The sequence below is a fragment of the Pagrus major genome, chromosome 2, assembly GCF_040436345.1.
Source record: "Pagrus major chromosome 2, Pma_NU_1.0".
Taxonomy (NCBI): Eukaryota; Metazoa; Chordata; class Actinopteri; order Spariformes; family Sparidae; genus Pagrus; species Pagrus major.
In genome coordinates this window covers 29,769,074-29,788,565 of record NC_133216.1, presented here as the reverse complement: position 1 = coordinate 29,788,565, position 19,492 = coordinate 29,769,074, and the positions used below count along the sequence as shown (strand labels likewise).

The 19,492-nt window shown below is 41.4% G+C and overlaps 2 protein-coding genes across 3 annotated transcripts in view; both read right to left on the bottom strand.

Annotated features, from left to right (window-relative positions):
* Positions 1-4,264, bottom strand: part of ubash3bb (ubiquitin associated and SH3 domain containing Bb) — a 45,866-nt gene extending 41,602 nt beyond the window's left edge. For both annotated transcript variants that reach the window (XM_073491818.1, XM_073491827.1), the window contains exon 1: positions 4,085-4,264. In XM_073491818.1, coding sequence (XP_073347919.1) covers positions 4,085-4,212 — 128 coding nt within the window. In that variant the 5' untranslated portion in view covers positions 4,213-4,264. The remainder of the gene's footprint in view (positions 1-4,084) is intronic.
* A 1,342-nt stretch (positions 4,265-5,606) lies between these two features.
* Positions 5,607-19,476, bottom strand: gkup (glucuronokinase with putative uridyl pyrophosphorylase). Its single transcript, XM_073487959.1, has 23 exons — positions 19,337-19,476; positions 18,247-18,353; positions 18,073-18,117; positions 17,802-17,955; positions 17,636-17,707; positions 16,322-16,410; positions 16,047-16,203; positions 15,651-15,728; positions 14,913-15,004; positions 14,635-14,740; positions 13,206-13,285; positions 13,053-13,121; positions 12,399-12,459; positions 12,282-12,298; positions 12,119-12,176; positions 11,585-11,677; positions 11,403-11,463; positions 11,195-11,308; positions 9,282-9,339; positions 8,964-9,032; positions 8,811-8,874; positions 8,644-8,715; positions 5,607-6,211 (listed from the first exon to the last, which is right to left on the bottom strand). The coding sequence occupies exons 1-23, from the start codon at positions 19,391-19,393 to the stop codon at positions 6,116-6,118; spliced, it is 1,869 nt and encodes a 622-aa protein (XP_073344060.1). The 5' UTR covers positions 19,394-19,476; the 3' UTR covers positions 5,607-6,115.
* Between the last annotated feature and the right edge of the window lie 16 nt (positions 19,477-19,492).

The following is a 19,492-nucleotide window of genomic DNA, read 5'->3' as shown; positions in this document are numbered from 1 at the left end:
GACTGTGTTCCTTTGACATAAGGTTGTGGATTTGATGCAGTTTTTTTAGTTGTAGATCTGACGTTGAATTAAGACACATTTTAACTTGAATCAAAAGTTTACATTAAAGATAGATACATTTATTATATAGTCTTCTCTGTAATTTTACACTATATTTTACACTAATTTTACACTATATATATACACACACACATATATCACAATATACAAAGAGACAATAAGAATAAACAATGTTACATTTAAATCAGTGTACTTTAGAACTTGTCATATATTATTAATGTAATAAATTGATCCATTCCAAGGCTTGGTGTTATTTGAAAATCTTATATATATGAGCGGCCTTTAAAACCAGGGAATGACAACACTTATGTCAAACCACCAAATTAAGATATCCAAGATATCCATATATCTATATGTATATATACTGTATATTTATCGATCATTATAAAGTCTCATGTCATGATAATGATAATATGGATATATTGCTCAGCCCTACCTAGAATGATTTTTGTTTTGTTTTTTTTATTTATTTTTTTTAGGTGCAGTACAAGTGACGAATGTGAACATACATATATATAACACGGCACAAGACAAGACAGAGGAACTAATAACAAAGAAACACAGAAACAAACAAAAATAAATTCTAATAAAAAAAAAGACTAACAGGAGCAGTAATTGCAGAAGGAACAAAGGGGGGAGAAATACAAAACAGCAAGAAGACGCAGGGAGAAGACTTGTAGGGTATGAAACTGTATGAAGTGAAAGATAGTATATTATATTATATATTATATTATATTTAATAAGTGAGTAAATGAAATAAATATCGGAAATGGGAAAAAAGGGGAAAAAAAGGTTTTATATATATATACACCAATAATAGTAATAATAATAATCGTAATCATTAATATATATATATGTATATATATATATATATATATATATATACATATATATACAGTATATATGGGGCATCTCTGGTCCCCTACCTAGAATGATTAACTTGTGTGTTCGATAAACAAACTTGATGACTCATTCACAAAATGATGTGTGACGATGCTCGCTCTTCCACTTGCAGTAAATGTTAGTTGCATGAGTGTTAAATGAAGACGGTAGATGATGGTAGATTTTCATGCTCAATGCTACACACAATACTCAATAAATATTCATCTTGAATACCCAGCCCTGTTGAATCAATATTTCTCCAACAAACCAAGCTCAATATTTCTTAGTAAAAACTACAATTCATATTTCTGCTACAACTGTGTGATAAATCATATCCCGTACTGATATGACTAAACTCGATTATATAAAGCCAGAGGGCGTCTCCTCTCTCGTGTGAACACTGGGAGCAATGTGGGGATGCCCTCAAACCAAAACAATGGCGTGACTACAAGAGCAGATAAATGTAATCTTTCTACACAGAGATAATCCTTTTACAGCAGAACCAGGACACCTGAAGTTGGTCAGGAAATTTAGTGGGTCAACCTCCTTAGACAGAAAAAAAGAGGGAGAGAGACAGACAGACAGCCAGAGAAAGGGAGTTAATAAGTGGCTGTCTCAAGGCCAAGCAGTCATGGGCTGATATAAAAGAGGTTGTGGCTTCCCTGAGGGAGTGTGTTCTAGGCCAGCGCTGGCCTGCCTGGGGGCCTGTCATCATCTGCTGTGTCCATTCAGCAAACCACAGCACACTTCCTCTGACATACACACAAACACTCCTGATGTGTGACATCTGTCTGGGTGAAAGGGGTGGAAAGACTCCCAAGGTTAAGTGTATGAACCGAAAAAAGGGAAGTGCTGTGAGACTTTCCCCAGACTTCAAATGATATGGACAAAAATAGATTTAGCTACTTTAGCTAACAAATATGACACAATACTGATTCCACCAAAGAAGTTTTCATGAAAGCTTTTGCATCTGCAGTTGTGGCTTGCTGGTGTCAGAGAGGTCAGTCCCTGGAAACCACTCTGGTACACAGGAAGTGATGTTGTTTTTGTTTTCTTTTTACATTTAAAGGCTCTTTAGAATAAGAAAAAGAGGCTCTGGTAGTCAATGCCATCATGCCATAATGCCATCATCATGCCATCAGTGATGTCACAGTAATGGGAATATCATTTGCCAAAAAAATTACCTCTGAGAGTTGCAACACATGGACAGAATGCATACAGAGCCAGACTGCTAAAGTGGCCTGCTGATATTAGCTTATCATAGACATGTAAATATTGGTGTACAGTATATGTTCAGTGTTATGTAACAAGAAACTGCCAAAGATATGTTTGTGACTATTAAGACACAGTGTCAGAATTACATAGTTTGCCTGTGGGAGAGGACTTACAAGTTTACTCTTATACTGTAAAACTGTCCCGTCCAGTATATATTTTCATCACATTTGTTAGAACCAACAGTAACGGATCAGTCAGGCAGCAGAAGGCTCTGATAAACCCACTGTAGTCTGCACTGCCTGCCGCAGCACCAAACGGCAGACGAAGTTAGCAGCTAGCTGTGAACACAGTGGAGCATTTAGCAGCTACAGTCAGATATTTCCCTCAGGAGTTAGTGGAGAGCAAAAACACAGCTCTGAATAAATGTTATTGTTGCTCTGTGTGTGCTGGATGTGTGTAAGGACAACTGTTTGCTAATCCATTTGAGATGCCACATTCACTTTAGAAGATGATAATATGTCAGTGTTGTGTTTGGGCTTGTTCTGCTGAACCCAAACAACTTTAAAGGTCCCGTATTGTAGAAATTGAGATTCCCATGTCTTTAAGTAGTGAAAAAATGTTAAAGTATTAAAACACTCAATCCACAGAGGAATACACACAGCCCTGTGCCTTCAAACAAGCCGTCAGGACTTCCGTAACTTTGTGATGTCACAACTATAGAGTCACCGCCCTCAGCCATAAACAATATAAAGAGCCACTGAGCATAGAGCTAGTTGACATGAGCAGGCTAGCTGACAACACAAAATCACATGTTCTTCGTCTGTAACAAACACTACCGACACCAGTGTCCCAGCTGTTACACGCCTATCATCATGTCCTGCCCCACGATTATGTCCAACACTTCACTGGGTGTCCAGGAACCTTCAATCAGAACCACAGATCCACTTCATTGTGATGTACTGGAGACAGCTCTGACACCATGGAGCTCCAGCCCATTTACATCTGTGCTCGCCTGGCTACTGCTCTTTGGCAGATGTGATTTAGCAATTTCTCCTTTATTCCTCTCATTTAGAATCAACTAACACACACACACACACACACACATTTTAAATTGAAAACTACAAATTGAACCCAAATGATAAATGCTACCAGTTGATTTCCAGTGTTCGGCAGCCAGCTGTGTGTGAAGTGCTGCTGATTTACAGTGTTTACAGTGAGAGCCTGCGGCCGACAGGACGGATGTGAACTCACTGATCTGACCAAGTCAAAGACAGTCCCTCCATTGAGCAGCAGCAGAGGACACAGGGTGAACCGTATGACACAAACACACAGTCATGACTCCTGACTCCACTTCTCTCAATAGATCTCTTATGACAGCGCCAACATAACTTCAGTACTTATGGTGCACTAATATTGACTCAAACAGCCAGCAAATACAAATGACAGCATTTTCTAATAAAGCTTTAACATGTCGATCTTCACTGACAGTCACAGATGAAACTAAGGTAAGTAAAATAAACATATAATCACATTTTGAAGGCGTTTTTGTACAATTTGATGCTCAACTCAGCTCTTCGGTTATGATCTCTGTTCACTTTACTTCATTTATTTAATCTGCTGTGTTCATATATTAAATGTGCTATCATTCATCTGACTCGGTTCTGATCTTCAGTTGTGTGTAGTTGTATACAGGCGGTACCAAGTAGCTGCGCACAGCGGTAAACGATGCGAGGAGACAGCGGGTGTGCAGTGATGCTGCGGTCGACCCCTCCGCGACCCTACCGGTGAGTCCCGAACCAACGCCACCGGTACTCAGTGCTCACACACCGGCTGTGTCATCGCCAGGTCCCCGGACGACCTCTGACATGCACGTAATGCTCCAGCCCACACACACATACACACACGGTGTTTAGGTCAGGCTACTTACGCCCTTGGTCTGGGGAAGCCCATGGATAACAGCACGTCCAGATTGGAGCCACATTTCACTGAACCCGGACGGTTCTGTCGGAGCCTCCGAGGGAGGATTTTACTGTAGAGGTCCTCTTTGGCAGCCATGCTCCACTGGGTCTCCCGGTCCGCTTCAAGCCCGATACAGTCCACCAGCAGACCTCCGGCTAGTCCATGAGCTCCGGCTGACTGTGCATGAGTGAAGAGGTAACAGCTACTACACCGAGCGGAGCGGAGCGCAGAGCAGCGCGGAGCGGCCAGGCACAGCCTCCCTACCCCGCCCACCGACCGGAGGAAGGAGCGAATGAGATCAGCTCACTGAGTACTACACACAGTATACTACAGTATACACTGTACAATACTACACACAGTATAAACTACAGTATACAATACTACACACAGTATACAGTATACTACACTGAGTACTGCACACAGTATATAATACAGTATACAATACTACACACAGTATATACTACAGTATACACTGTACTACAGTGAGTACAATACACAGTATGTACTACAGTATACAATACTACACCAAGTATATACTACAGTATACACTGTACAATACTACACACAGTATATACTACAGTATACAGTATACAATACTACACACAGTATATACTACAGTATACACTGTATACAGTATACTACACTGAATACTACACACAGTATGTTCTACAGTATACACTGTACTACACTGAATACTACACACATTATATTCTACAGTATACACTGTATACAGTATACTACACACAGTATAGTTTACACAGTATACGCTGTACAATACTACACACAGTATATACTACAGTATACACTACAGTATACAATACTGCACACAGTATATACTTCAGTATACACTGTACAATACTACACAGTATATACTACAGTTTACACTGTGCAATACTACACACAGTATATACTACAGTATACACTGTACAATACTACACACTGTCTGTACAATACTACACTGTGTAGTATTGTACAGTATATACTACAGTATACACTGTACAATACTACACACAGTGTATACTACAGTATACAATACTACACACAGTATATACTACAGTATACAGTATACTACAAGTAGTACTACACACTACACTGACCGTATACTGCATACTACACACAACACTGACAGTATACAGTATACAACACTGAATACTACACACTACACTGACAGTATACTGCATACTACACACAACACTGACAGTATACAGTATACAACACTGAATACTACACACTACACTGACAATATACAGTATACAACACTGAATACTACACACTACACTGACAGTATACAGTGTACAACATCGAATACTCCACACTACACTGACAGTATACAGTATACAATACTACACTGACAGTATACAGTGTAGAATAGAGTAGATCAGAATATATAGGGATGAGATGAAGAGGTTGTTCATTGTGATGTTAATGTAATTTAAACTCGTATGACTACACAGTACACATGACAAGTACACAGTACACATGACAAAATATTCAGAGGTATAAAAATTATTTTAATTTGTGTACAAAGTTACATTCATCATAGAAAGATAATGAGATCAAGAATAAGAGTCTATATCATGAATGTATCACAGATGTACAAAAATAATGACATCATTTTTACATTGGCTATTACCTCACTACACTTTAAATGACTTTAAATGACCTGAACCTCATATAATCTGCAGCAAAACTTTCAAACAAGACGATTCCTTTATGTTCGAGCTAGAAAGTGAGGCAACACCTAATGTTTGATAAAACATTATTTGGTCAATCTGGTGAATAATTATTACACAAAGTAAAGATCCTAATAGCAGCGCTGATTATTCTTTATTCATGGCTTACACATAATATCATGTATATGCTCTTGATCTTTCTCATTCATTGTAAGAAGTCCTGTGAAATGACACTGGAATTGATTGAAGGCCACACTGTGCTGTATTCAGTCGATGGCCATGACTTGGCCTTGAGAAGCCTGACTGAGTCGTAGGGAGAGGTGAGGTTAGTGTTGGCCGCCGACAGTGCTGGCAGATGGGTTGTATGGTGTGATGACACAGAAGACGCAGCCTGCCTCCTGGAAGGCTTGCCTTAACTCCACCTAGTGGGCCAAACACAGACTGCATCAGACAGCAGGGCACTAATGTCCAATTCAATTACAGTCTTTACAACTCAGAACAGGTGAATTAGTGATGTAGCCAGGATCATGAGACTGAGGTCTGTCTGTTCATGGTCCTGTCAAACAACATGGAATGGAGCCAGGTAAGGGCTTGAGCTTCTGCATACTGTAACGGTGAATTTAAGGGTTGTCAACGGTGTGTATATCTGCTATATTATTGAGTGGTGACAATTTGCATTGGACTAATATTACTGCATTTGACAGAGTTTCAGCTGAGTTTTATCTCCAGATCCTTTTGATGTATCATTGACTCAGTTTGGTCCCGGCCGTATGATAGGCCATAAGGACTTACATTGATAGATATTTTTATTTAGCTGATTAAACTCAAGTTTTTTGTGTGTGTTTTTGTTTTAATTAGATTTATCAGCTATCTGTTTAAATTCTGCAAAAATGTTATGGACGGACAAGAGAAAACAAGTTGTTACGTTTTTGGTTTTTTTTCAAGTCATCTAAATGCCAGTATGACTGCATGACAGCTATTATCATAGAACAGATGACTTCCTCTGGCGGGAAATATTGTAACTACTTTTTGTTTTTCCACTAGCACGTTTGGCCGCAACTGACAACTAAACAGATCCTCACTCATCAAATAAAAGAGAAACGTCCCACACTTCAACCCACAAAGCAAGGAAAAAAATACCAGTTATACGTGGAAAAGCCTCCGTCATCCTGTCTGTCATCCACAGATCTCAACGTCATGATGTGTACCACCAAGCCTCTTTTAGTTTGCTTGGTGCTGCTTAGTTCAGTGTGAACAAACAATGGCGGAGAAAAGGCGAGCCTTCGAGGTGGCGGTAATGCGGAGCTTACTGTTTCTCTGTAAAACATCTGCTGTGTTTTACTGTTTCATCGTGTTCACTTTCAGCTGGTTCAGGAGTCATGTTTAGTTACTGCTGCTGAAAACACAACATTTCCTGTAATGCTGCTTCATAATAAGAGCTTTTAAATGACTCAATAACGGGGGGGGGGGCTTTTACTGTGAAGAAGTTATAGTAAATGAAGTGATTGTAACTGAATTAGCGGAGCCACTTTGTTAGCGGTGATTCTTCGATAGTACTGCAGGGATTGAGACAAGCCTGTCATTGGTTTAGGGCGCACTTTCAAGCAGGTAGACCAGTTGTGGTGGAAAAACAAAACCCCAGCCACGCCGAGTCAAACTGAGCAGAGAAGGGACGGCAGAAAGAATGGGAAAACGGCATTTGTTTTTCTCCGGTAAATACGATTACAAGACAATGAAACTTGACAGCAGTTCTGTTTCCTGATCATTTATTTGAAAAAGTGCTGTGTTTTTTAGGGATGGAGTATCTTTGAAACAAATATGAAGCCAACATTGAATAACCCTGCGGGGAAACACAAATCAAAGTGACTAAGGCGATCTTTAATTTACGAGACTCTGGAGATGGTTTCTCTTGATTACATCAGAAACTAGATTCATAGTTGTGTAAAACTTTGTCCTGACCTCTTTTTTGACCTGTTGCATCATAGAATATGTCTCCTTATGCCTTGATCACCACTTTCAGAGTTGTCAGATTGCTGTTCTGTGCCCAACTTTCTGTCTTGTAATCAGGAGTTTTGCGGTTGTTGTGCTTTGCACTTCATCACTGGTCAGTGACGGGGGGGTCACACACTGCACGATCACACACCCGGATGTGACACGGAATGATGCAGTCTAAGCTGTTTTGCAGCGACAAAACAAGGAAGAAGAAGAAGCAAAGAGTATGGGTGGGAGGATGGATTAGGACATGTGAGTAAGGATTATTTTTACACTGAGAATGTGAAACTGCCTGCTCCTGATACGGTTCAGCAAGGACGACACAGTTACAAATACTTAAAAAGCTTGTGTGTTTGTATTCTGAAAGAAACTAAAAACTATTATTGTGCCTGCTCCATACACAGAAATGTATGATCAGACTGGGTTCAGAGAGCTAACGTCAGTGCAGCCGACAGCCAAGAAGAGAGGGAGAGAGTAGAGGGTCTGGAGCTCATTTCTGGCTCCCTGACCTGACTGCGACTCAACCGGACACTTAACCAGCTACATATCCAGCAGACATCAGCGACATGGGGCTGGAGATGGAAATTTTCTAGTTTGACTAGTGGAAGATCAGGTCTAAAATCTTGTTGTGTGAACTAAGCTTTAGGTCGACTGATTACAAAAAAACAAACTAAGGTAGTTCTGTAGATATTTGTGCAGTGGAATGAAGTAAATGTTGAGATCCCACAGATCACTAATATCTGGAGTAACCAAGACAAGGGAGCGTCAACGTGAACATGAAACTCCAAACCTACCAGGCACCTGACGGGCTGGATAAGCGATTTCAGCTAAAGACAACAACCTCCACGTAGTGCAGTCTTACCAGTCTCGCATTATCCAGACACAGACCCACCACGGCCCCCCCACTGCCTGGCAACTTCACCGCCGAGCCAAACTGCAAAGAGCAGCAGAAACTTTATGAAGGCATGAACAGGTAAACACAGAGATGTTCAATAAAGCATGCACTGCCTCTTAGCAGGTGGCACCTACCTGCTTTGCCAGTTGAACCATCTTGAGATTCCCCGGGCCCAGACAGTCATCAGTGTAGACAGTCCTGTGGGAGTGGCATATGTTTTTACTGTAGTTGAGAGTTAATCTGCTACAGTAAATGTAAGAAGCTTCACATCAAAATATACGGTTTACCTGCGCAGCTCAAAGTTCTGGTCCATCAGCTGTGCCAGGCTGCTCCAGTCTCTGTCCTGTAGAGCTGTCCTGAGGGGACAACATTTTCACTTTCACATCTCATGTTCTTAACCTCTGAATTGCTGCAACAAACACAAACACTGTATATATTTCTATCATCAAAGATGCAGCAGCACTAAACGTGTGTGACATTTAACACCTTGCAGAAACGCCAAAGGCTGGACATATTTAATCCAATGGTTATGTAAGTCCAGACTTTGCCCTGATGTTTTTGCAAAACTTCTTGATCAACAATCAACTTTAAGTACTCGAACCAACCTGGCTTTATCAGTGAGCTCAGCAAACGTCTTCATGGCCTCAACAACCAGAGGCTCCCCTGAGGATACACAGAGCACCACAGACAGAGTTCATCAGAAGAACAGTTTTATAACTGTGTTGAAATGTGTTACTGATCATATCAGCAGCTTTTCTGCCAACTGAATAATACTTTGTGCCATAAAAATCAAGTGGTGGAAAGTAACTAAGTACATTTACTCAGCTACTGTACATACCTACAAATTTAAGATACTTGTACTAAACCTAAGTATTTTTTATTTCATTCATTCATGCTGCTTTATACTTCTACTCTACTACTTCTATCTCTGAGACAAATATTGTACTTTTTACACCACTACATTGATCTGACAGCTTCATACAGTTTTCCTCCCCTTCCTATCCAGTGAAACCCACGTATCTCCAGATGTGTTGATGTTAACTGTTTGTGATAAACTGAAGGATGACGTGTTCCTTCATGTGTTGAGAAAGCTCTCCTCCTTCTTCAGCAAAACAAACTCTTTAAAAACCCTCTGTGGAAAATGCATCATCACAAAGCTGAAAACAGGCTGTTTTTCTGACCTTATACAGATACGCTGTTCTAACAGGACAGTGACGCTACAAACATATGATGATCTGATAGAATGTGACGCATCGCTGTAGATTCAACTAGCCGACAGTATATGAAAGGATGAGGTCAACATTGAACACGGCAGCAGTAAAATGACACGTACACATGAATGCGGCAGGAATGTTAATGTAATGATATAATGTATATTAGTACATCAAGAACATTTAAATGCACAGTGAGTGCTTTTACTTTTCAAGTAGATATTGCTGATAATATTTACATACTTTGACTGAAGTGAGGTTTTGAATACAGGATTTAGAGATGTACTGGAGTATTCTCACATTGTGGTGTTGGTACTTTTACTTAAGTAAACAATATGAATACTTTTTTCACTAGTGTAAAACTGACATTAAATATAGAACAAGACTAGGCAGCTCTGTAAGGTTGCACTTTTATTGTAAAGTAAATGCTAATGTCAGCATGCTAACCGGCTTACAATGACAATGCTAACATGCTGATGTTTTTTTTAACCATGTTCACCATCTTGGTTTAGTGTGTTAGCATGCTAATGCTTGCCATTTAGTGCTAAACACAGGTGAGGCTGATAAGAATGTCATTAGTCTTCAGTGTTTGGTCATAAACCAAAGTACTGGACAAACTGAAAACTACATTTGACCAGATGATGGCATGAGAAGAAAAGCCAGGGGTTCAGCAAAGTTGGTACGATTCATCCTGAGGGGAACATGAACGTCATTCACAAATGAATACAAGACTCAGTGAACAGCAGGATTAATGCTGAGGGGATTATCCTGGTGACATAAAGGACTTCCTGACGTTCCGTCCTGTACTTGTCGAGACATTTAAATTAAAATGACAAACGTGAGCCCAATGGCCGTGTAACAGTAAAAGTCAGGGGATCAGCACAGTCAGTCAGATTGATCCTCTGAGAACCATGAATGTCTCTTCACCAATTAATCCAGTAAATACTGAGATATCTCAATGGATGAGTGAAAATTGTGACCTGCTGAAGGAGCTATAGGAACTGTCTCAGCATCACTGAGGTCATGGTGGTGGATATCTATACCTAACTACCTATCTATATCTAACTTATATCTATAGGTTTTACAACAATCCTTCTAATAATTGTTGAGATATTTCAGTCTGGACCAAAGTGGTGGACTCACTGACAGACTGAAGTTCACTAAAAAATAATACTTTTATAATCATCTATTTTTCCAAATATCAGAAACAAGAGTATGTTGGCCAAAGAGTCGATCCCTTTTTTGACCAGTGACCTTTGACTCATGAATCACAAGAAGCTGGTGTCAGATTTGACATGAAGACGTACCACTGAGCCAGCGCTGTCTGATGTTGCTGTGGATGCGTCCAGAGTCACTGGGGTCGCTCAGGTAAGCCAGCCAGAACGATGGGAGCCCACTCATGTCCATAGGAACATAGTTCCCTGAGAATGGCAAACACACACACATCAAGAACAACATGTGTATTTGTAGCAGCTATGTAGCACCTACAGCAAAGACAGATGATGACTGCGGTACCGTAGCCCTGCTCTTCCATGAGCTTCTTGCTGAAATCCATGTAGACTAAGCCTTCATATACCTGCAAAGAGAAAGGGAACAACAATTCATGCAGCTGTAGATGTTAAATGAAAGATGGCTGACATATTGTGCAGTGGAGACTGAGCCCAGTACATCTGAGTGGTGCTGACTCTGTTACTGACCTGCACCACTCTGTCCTGCAGGCCAGCAGTAATGAACAGTTCATCAGTCTCCACGTTGAGGATGAAGTTGGCTCGGATCGGCCTTGGGAGATCCTGGAGCGCAAAACACAAATATATGAACAGATAAAAACACAGTGAGTACTTTGTGTGTCATTTCCACATTTAATTTTCATTGTTTTCCTCGTAAGACTTTATATCAACTTTGTCTCAGGAGGTCTGTAAAAAGGTCCTGATAATCACACACAGACATTACACTGAGATTTGGACATAAGACTTATTGTCCTTCAGTGTTTTATAAATGTTCTTTTCTCCCATTGTATTGCATTGTAGGTGGGTATTTAGTCATGCCTTAGGCCACCTCCTCTGTTCAAAGACGGTCGTTCCAGTTTGACATAGATGGATTCTGAGTGGTGCTCCTTCGCTCTAGCTTAGAACAGCAGTGGTTGATGATTGCTAACAGCAAACAAAGAAAGAAATCACAGACTCTGGTGGCTTTGGTAACACTGAGATGGGACACATATCTACTATCCTTACATTGTCTGTAATGTTGTAGAATTTCATCAGACACTTGAGGGTAGCTGAGACGATGGCACTGTGAAAAGAGAGGATTGTAAACAAGTCAATCATTGAATTCAAAGTGTGCAAACTGACCTTAACATCTGGCTGTACAGACAGGAAACCACACAGAGCTACTTACCTGCTTCCAGCGAGGCCCTTGGTTAAAACAGAGACAAATAACTGTTATTACATTTTCACATTTCACACAGCGTGCCGTCTTCACTTCTTAGAAACCAGTATTTAAATGGATCCTCACCACTTGTCGAGGGATGTTGGTGTCATACTTTAGGGTGAAGTTCTGTTTTGTCAAAGCGATACTGCAGTAAGAGAAAACACACAGCAGACACTGATGAACCTTCACAGATTAAGTCTTAATCAGAAAGTGTCCTGAACAAAACAAAACAGACACCACAATGAAAAAGTGACTTTAAGCTTTTTCTTCATATTGTTAGCAGTACAATGAGTTGCCGCATGTACATTCGTCCTCTGTCCGATCAATAATAAAGCCGTAACAACGTACAATAATAATTTTGTGACGCTTACATTAGTAGTTGTTTTTAGTCTACGTTGTCTCACTTCAACTCATTTCCTGACATGATCAGGATAGAAAATACAGATGGTGAACGTGATTCAGAAGTTCAAAACAGTTCAAATGAGTTAACTAATGTTGCGGAGTGCTATTGTGGTTTCCATGGTGACAACAGAGTCTTTGCATAAATGAAAAAAAATTTGGAGGTCAAGAGGAGGTGCTAATGCTCATATTCACTCCATCTGCATGTAGGCAAAGATTTTCTCCAAGATTCAAGATGATTCTGGACAACACTACAGAAACATCTCTGCCTCTCACTCGACCTCTAATGGATGACACAAATCACAGTGTTGTTCATATGTTGTTCTTGTGTTAACTCACCCTTGTTTGGAGCAGAACTGGTAGAACTTCTTACAGGTAGCTTGTAGCAGCCGCAGCCCTCCCAGGTACCTGCAGTGGATGATGAACAGATCCTACTGAAACAGCCTGAACAGGATCATCTCTGTCATGTATGTGAGCTCGCCGTCTACACACCCTTCTTTCCTGCTGATGCAGAACAGATCTTGCAAGCTTCCAAACTCTGTGGGGTCATTGAGTGGATGAGGGACCAAAACCTGCAAAATCACAGAGATTCACATGACTTGCACAACATTAGAGGAGACTTACTATGCTTTTTAGTTTTTGTCCTTTCCTTCAGTGTGTTATTTGTTCTTGTGCAGGTTAAAGAGAAGGTTAAAAGGTCAAAGACCACACCAACAGAAGCTCCTCTCTCCCACAGAAAACACTGCTCCTGAGCACCTCGTCAGTAGTCCTGCCTTTAATTCTGTGACTTTGTGACATCACACTACATCACCATGTAACACATTTGCATAATTTATGCCTAGCTGTTAGTTTGCCATGTTAGAATTGATTTAGCACAGCTGCTCTGTTGTTGTTAGCGGTGCTGGCTCAGGCATGTGTGAGCTGACCAATAAGAGCAGACTGGGTATTCAGGAGGGCGGGCCTTAAAGGGATAGGAGGCGCTAAAACAGAGCGTTTCAGACAGATGGTGAACACAGTGCTGCAGCACTGGACAAGATGAGAACTGATGTGTTTTTTGAGCATGTAAACCTGTTCCAGTAGTAACCCAAGATAAAATGATGAACCGGAAAATGAGCATATGTCTCCTTACAAGTGTGGGAAGTGTTCAGAATCAGAAATCCTTTATTTGTCCCGCAAATGGGGAAATTCCTTAGTCACAGCAGCCAAAGGACAGTATCACACTTAAACAATAATAAAAAGTACCAGCATGTCGCACCAAAACAAATCAGCGTGTCGGCCACACCTCTCCTTCCCTTCACCACCCACACCCTGCCCTCTCTACCTCCACCGTGAGAGGATGGACATGTTAGAGTTGGGAACGAGAGGTGGCGCCAGCAGGCGGAGAGTAAAGGCACATCCAGTGTGTGTGTGTGTGTGTCTGTCGGTGTCTTATGCAACTTTTTGGGACAAACACCAGTGTCAAGACGGCATTTGCACGATGATATTTAGTAGCCGTGGAATTGGGCTACTTCTGAAGTGTTGAACGTTGGGTAGACCTGTTTTCATGCAAATGCGGTCTTGACTCTGGTGTTTGTCCCCAAAAGTGGCTTAAATCAGAACACACAAACACAACACACACATACAACTCAGTGTGTATAAAAGGAGGTGGTCCATTGGTTCTGAAGATGAAGAACAACCATGGCTGGACTGGCTCCAAAACAAAAAACAGAGAAGATCAATCATAATAATAACAATAATAACAACAAACAGAGAGGGAGTGTTACGTCACTCTCTCCTCAGGACGTCTTTACTCCACTACATCTTTACACAGTAAATAGTTGTTTCCTGACATCTAGTGAGGCTGAGTGTTGTGTATTGCACCTTTAACAGTGTGTGCAGAAGTGTGTGTGTGTGTGTGTGTGTGTGTGTGTGTGTGTGTTACCAAAGTCTGGCTCTCCACCAGAGTGACCTCGGCCCAGAAGTTAGAGATGGACATGGCGATGGTTTTCCCATTAAAGCCGTCTGAGGGGTTCCCCATTAACCCGACCCTGTGAGCATCACATATTTGTAAATTAATTCTCACAGTGTCTGTCAGGCTGTGCTCTCATTGTGAGTCATGAAGGAGAAAGAGGCTTTTATTTACAAACTGCAGAAAACACAATAACCTGAGCTAGTCTCAAACCAAGTGGAGTGGGGGTCATCAGTTGGGTGTTTTCTTACCTGGCATATGAACGGAATGTGATTGGTTTAGCAGGATTGTCCTGTGGCATTGTGGAGTAATGGGTGAGCCACTTGGTGTAGTCTGACAGGCCCTGAGGTGTCCAGAGGAAGTACAGTTAATCAGAGGGGGAAAAAAACACATCCATCAGCTGCAGCAGAAACAAACAGCATCCAGGCCCTGTGTGAGGACGGAGCAGAGTCAGCCAGCCTGTCCTCAGTATTAACAGTAACATTAAGCTTCTCTCACATCCATCTAGTGGAGACTTGCCCCTGAACTAACAGCCATTAACAGACATTAAGGACTGAGTGCCCAGTTTACAGCTGATTTGACTTACATGATTTCTGAGTGATGACAGCTTTCAAACTTTAAAATATTTAAGCAGTTTCTCTTCGTGCCACTGGATAACTTGCTCAGTGCAGCTTTAATGCTTTTCATTGCAAGTTAAAGGGACCTTTGGCATTGAGGGTAATGTAGGCTACAGGTTTTTGATGATGAAGAAGAATGTGTAAAATAAAAAAAATTAAAATCTCAGGTTCTGCTGTGTCGAGAGTCAGACGGACAGAAAAAAACTGATGATGACGATCATCATTATTTTCTTATGTAAACAAACTTAATGTAGAATTAATCATTTCTGGAGTTTCATCTCAGGCTCTGTCCGTGATAATGTATGAATGTGAAGGCAGCGCTGTGTGAAATAAGATCAAACGTAGCTGATGAATTGATTATAGGATACAAACCACTTGTCCAATGAGCTGGAAGCCAGTGGGAAGCTTCATCCCAAACACATCGAGTTGCTTCTCATTAACGAGCCACTCCTGCAGAGAAGGGAGCCGTAAATGTAACTGGTTATTACTTCATCAACTCATGATAATGCACCAATGTCAGCTGGGTTGGACTACATACATATGATCTAATGTTCAATCTAATCTAAAATGTTCTTTATGAACACAACTGTTTGTCTATTAACTGTCTGACAAGTTGAAGAGCAGATCTATTCAGATTTATAATGCAAGAGAGGTTTTTGTGGAAAATCAAATAGACAGGAACTTATTGTCATGTGACCTTAAGAAATAAAGTTGACAAAGTGCTCATTTTTTGCTGAATTAACACATATCGAATTAGCACTTACGAACCCAGAATCGTCCGAAGCTCCTGTCAGTGGCTTGAGTCTGCAGCTGGAGGAAGTCAGAGAGGTGGGACAGCGTTTCTCTCTGGATGCAGTAAAACACCACGCTGGCCAGCCGCGAGTCTGTAAGTCCTTCCTGCGGTTTCTCCAGGAAGCGAGTTATCCTGATTCATAAAACTACTACAGATTAAATTAAATCGGCGACATGGTGACATGTGTATGACAGTATGTATCAAAGAAATACACACAGCGATCTTTATATATAAAAAAGCGTCTTCTCACCTGTTGGTGTCAGGGCAAACCTCCACAATACCCCTGGAGCTGCTTTTCTCACTTTCTTCCAGCTCGTAGTATATGATCAGCTCTCCAGGCTGCAGCACACACACAAAAAGATGGGCTAGTTTCTCTACTTTGTTTAATTCTGGATCCTTTCAGGTCCCTGGTGTTTGGCCAGGACTTGACTTTATTACTGCACTGGAGGGGATTTTCATGTTTGATAAATGGAGACCAGTGTTCTGATCTTCCATAGCGATTTTTTAAATAAATATACTTTTCTTTTGGTTTTATGTCTACTAAAATGATTATGTGTACACTGCTGCTCAAAGGTTTGGGGTCACTTAAAAATGTCCATATTTTTGAAAGAAAAGTTAAATTAAAATAACATTAAGTGATCAGAGGCACAGCCTACACATTATTAATATGAGAGGACCATTTTCAACCATCACTCCTGTGGTCCAGTGGCACATTATGTTAGCTAATGCAAGTTTGTCTTCTTAAAAGGCTCAAATTGCCAGAAAAAAAGAACTTTCTTCTGAAACTTGCCAGTCCATTCTTGTACTAAGAAATAAAGGCTATTCCATGTGAGAAACTGCAATGAAACTGAAGATCTCATACAATGGTGTGTACTACTCCCTTCAAAGAACAGCACAAACTGGTTCCAACCAGAATAGAAAGAAGTGGGAGGCTGCAGTGCACAACTGAGCAAGAGGACAAGTACATCTGAGTGTCTAGTCTGAGAATCAGACGCCTCACGGGTCTCCAACTGGCAGCGTCATTAAATAGTTAAACAGTAAAACAGCAGTCTGAACATTAACTGTGAAGAGGAGACTCCAGGACGCTGGCCCTCCAGGCAGAGCAGCAAAGAAAAAGCTGTCTGGTCTCAACTGAAGCAAACTACATCCTCCAACAGGATAATGAGCCAAACCTCAGCTCTGAACTATGAAGAACTATTTAGAGAAGAAGCAGTCGGCTGTATTCTGTCTATAACGGAGCGACCAGCACAGTCACCAGATCTGAACCCTGTAGAGCTGCTGTGGAGCAGCTTGACTGTATGATGAGTAAGAAGTGTCCATCATGCCAATCTAGTGCGAGGTGCTTCAGGAAGCACGGAGGGACATTTCTTCAGGTTATCTCATCAAACTGACAACTACAATGAGAAAGGTTTTAACTGCTGCAGACGGGGGGACAAAATTATTATTTCGAGTAAGAATCATTATTTCTAACCTTGTCATTGTCAAACGTGCCTTTTTTAAGATGTATGTGTGAATAAACTGTAAAAGGTGCTGGTGTACTTTTTTTTATTGTAGTAAATCTGACCTTTGACCTGAAGAATCGGATCACTTGAGCAATGTCAAAGTTCTGGTCTGCACACAGCATGTCTCCTGCAATCTGCTTAAACAAGAAGAAGAGCCTCATAGTATGGCAGACACTCATTCAGTTCTAATTCAGCACAATGAGCTGTAACTGAAATTGATCATCGTACCACCATGATGTCGTCCTGCAGCTTGCGGCTGCGTATGGCCAGCTGCAGGTCAGCCACGGCCCCGAGTTGGTCCTCCAACGTGGTACTGCCGTCATTTATCACATTTTCCACCGGGAAGTCGTTAGCTGTGGCCCAGCGCTCAAAGTGCTTATACCTGATCAGTGTGACAGAATGAGAATATAGCAGGAGCAGAATCAAAGTTACTTTGGGGAAATACTGTCACAAGGCGCCAAAGCAACACCAGCTGGGTCCTCCTGCAGTAACAACTCACTTGTCTGCATTAGTGACCAGATACACTTCTGTGAACAGCTGTCGCCTGGAGACAAATCACAGATGCAGAAGTACAAGTTAACCAGTGAACCAGTGCAGCGGGACTCAACATACAAAAGAGGACTCAGAAAATAATCAGACATTGGGCCCCGTCATGTTTGGACCAGTTACGCACATATTGACTGTTTCCCACCAAAAGTCAAGTATCTTCTTTCCTCCAATTCCAGGAAGTAAGGCCTTCGGTACCCCCGTGAGGAGGCTGTACAGGCCGGTGTCATCATTCTGGGAGGGGAGGAGAAAAAAACAGCTGGACTCAAATGCAGCCTTTAACTATACTAAAAAAACTTCCAGGCAGTGTATTCAGTATATACAGTATATACTGCAGGATAAACAGTATATACTGCAGTATAAACAGTATCTACTGCAGTATATACTGAATAACATGCTGTTACTACAACATGACCTCACAGCTGTATGCTGACAGTTCAGGTAATACTGTGATATAAGGATACTGAGGTTCACAGACTTTGTGCTCACTGTAGGTGACTTCCTGCATCATGTCATGTCTGTTCCCATTCTGTAGACTTCATTACAAACAGTGATGTGTTCACGTGAGGTCTATAAGTCAAATGTAGCTACTGGCGACATTTTATTAACATCCAACTCAAACTCGGGATCATACGTGGACTCTCAGGTGTTCCTGAACGCAACACATCCCTCCTCGGCTTAAGAGGAGGCAAAGTCACACCAAACCTAATTCAAGAAGCTGGCTCCGTTATGTTGCCTCTCCTTCTTTGTAAAGACGTGCACGTGTTAAACTGAGTAAGGCTGTCATATCAACCACAACATTAACTTCGATAATTCGGCAGATATTGATAAGCCAGTAAACAGCGTTCATTTTCACAAAACCTGAACTTTCATCAAACAATCCCCTACGAGCTCCTTCCATTCTGACAGATGATCGATAGGAGGCAGTGAAAACCACCGGGAGCCGATTATCAAGCTGTGATCTTGATAATAATACGGTGTATTCGGTCAGGTCAGATATAATCCGGGTGCATTCTTGCTGATGTTTGAAGTGGTGGTCTGACAGGTGACGCAAAGGTTAAGTGTCAGATTCTTTGAGGCAGTCCGACCATGGATGTAGATCCATGAGTCCGACGGACTCTAGGCTGCAGGACGGACTCTGAGATGCAGGATGGCCGCTGTGAACTTTGCACCGCTTCAAGTTATCCGCTCTCTACAGCAACATTCAAGCTACTTACCTTAATTTGTGTCTCTAAGACGGTGCCGTGTCCGGCTACCAGCAGGATACAGATCATTGATGACACGTCACTCTGTCCCGACCTTCTTTAACTATCAATAAAAGCAGTACGGAGTTTGAGAAATATCTACGGTATCCGCGAGTGCTCAATTCTCCC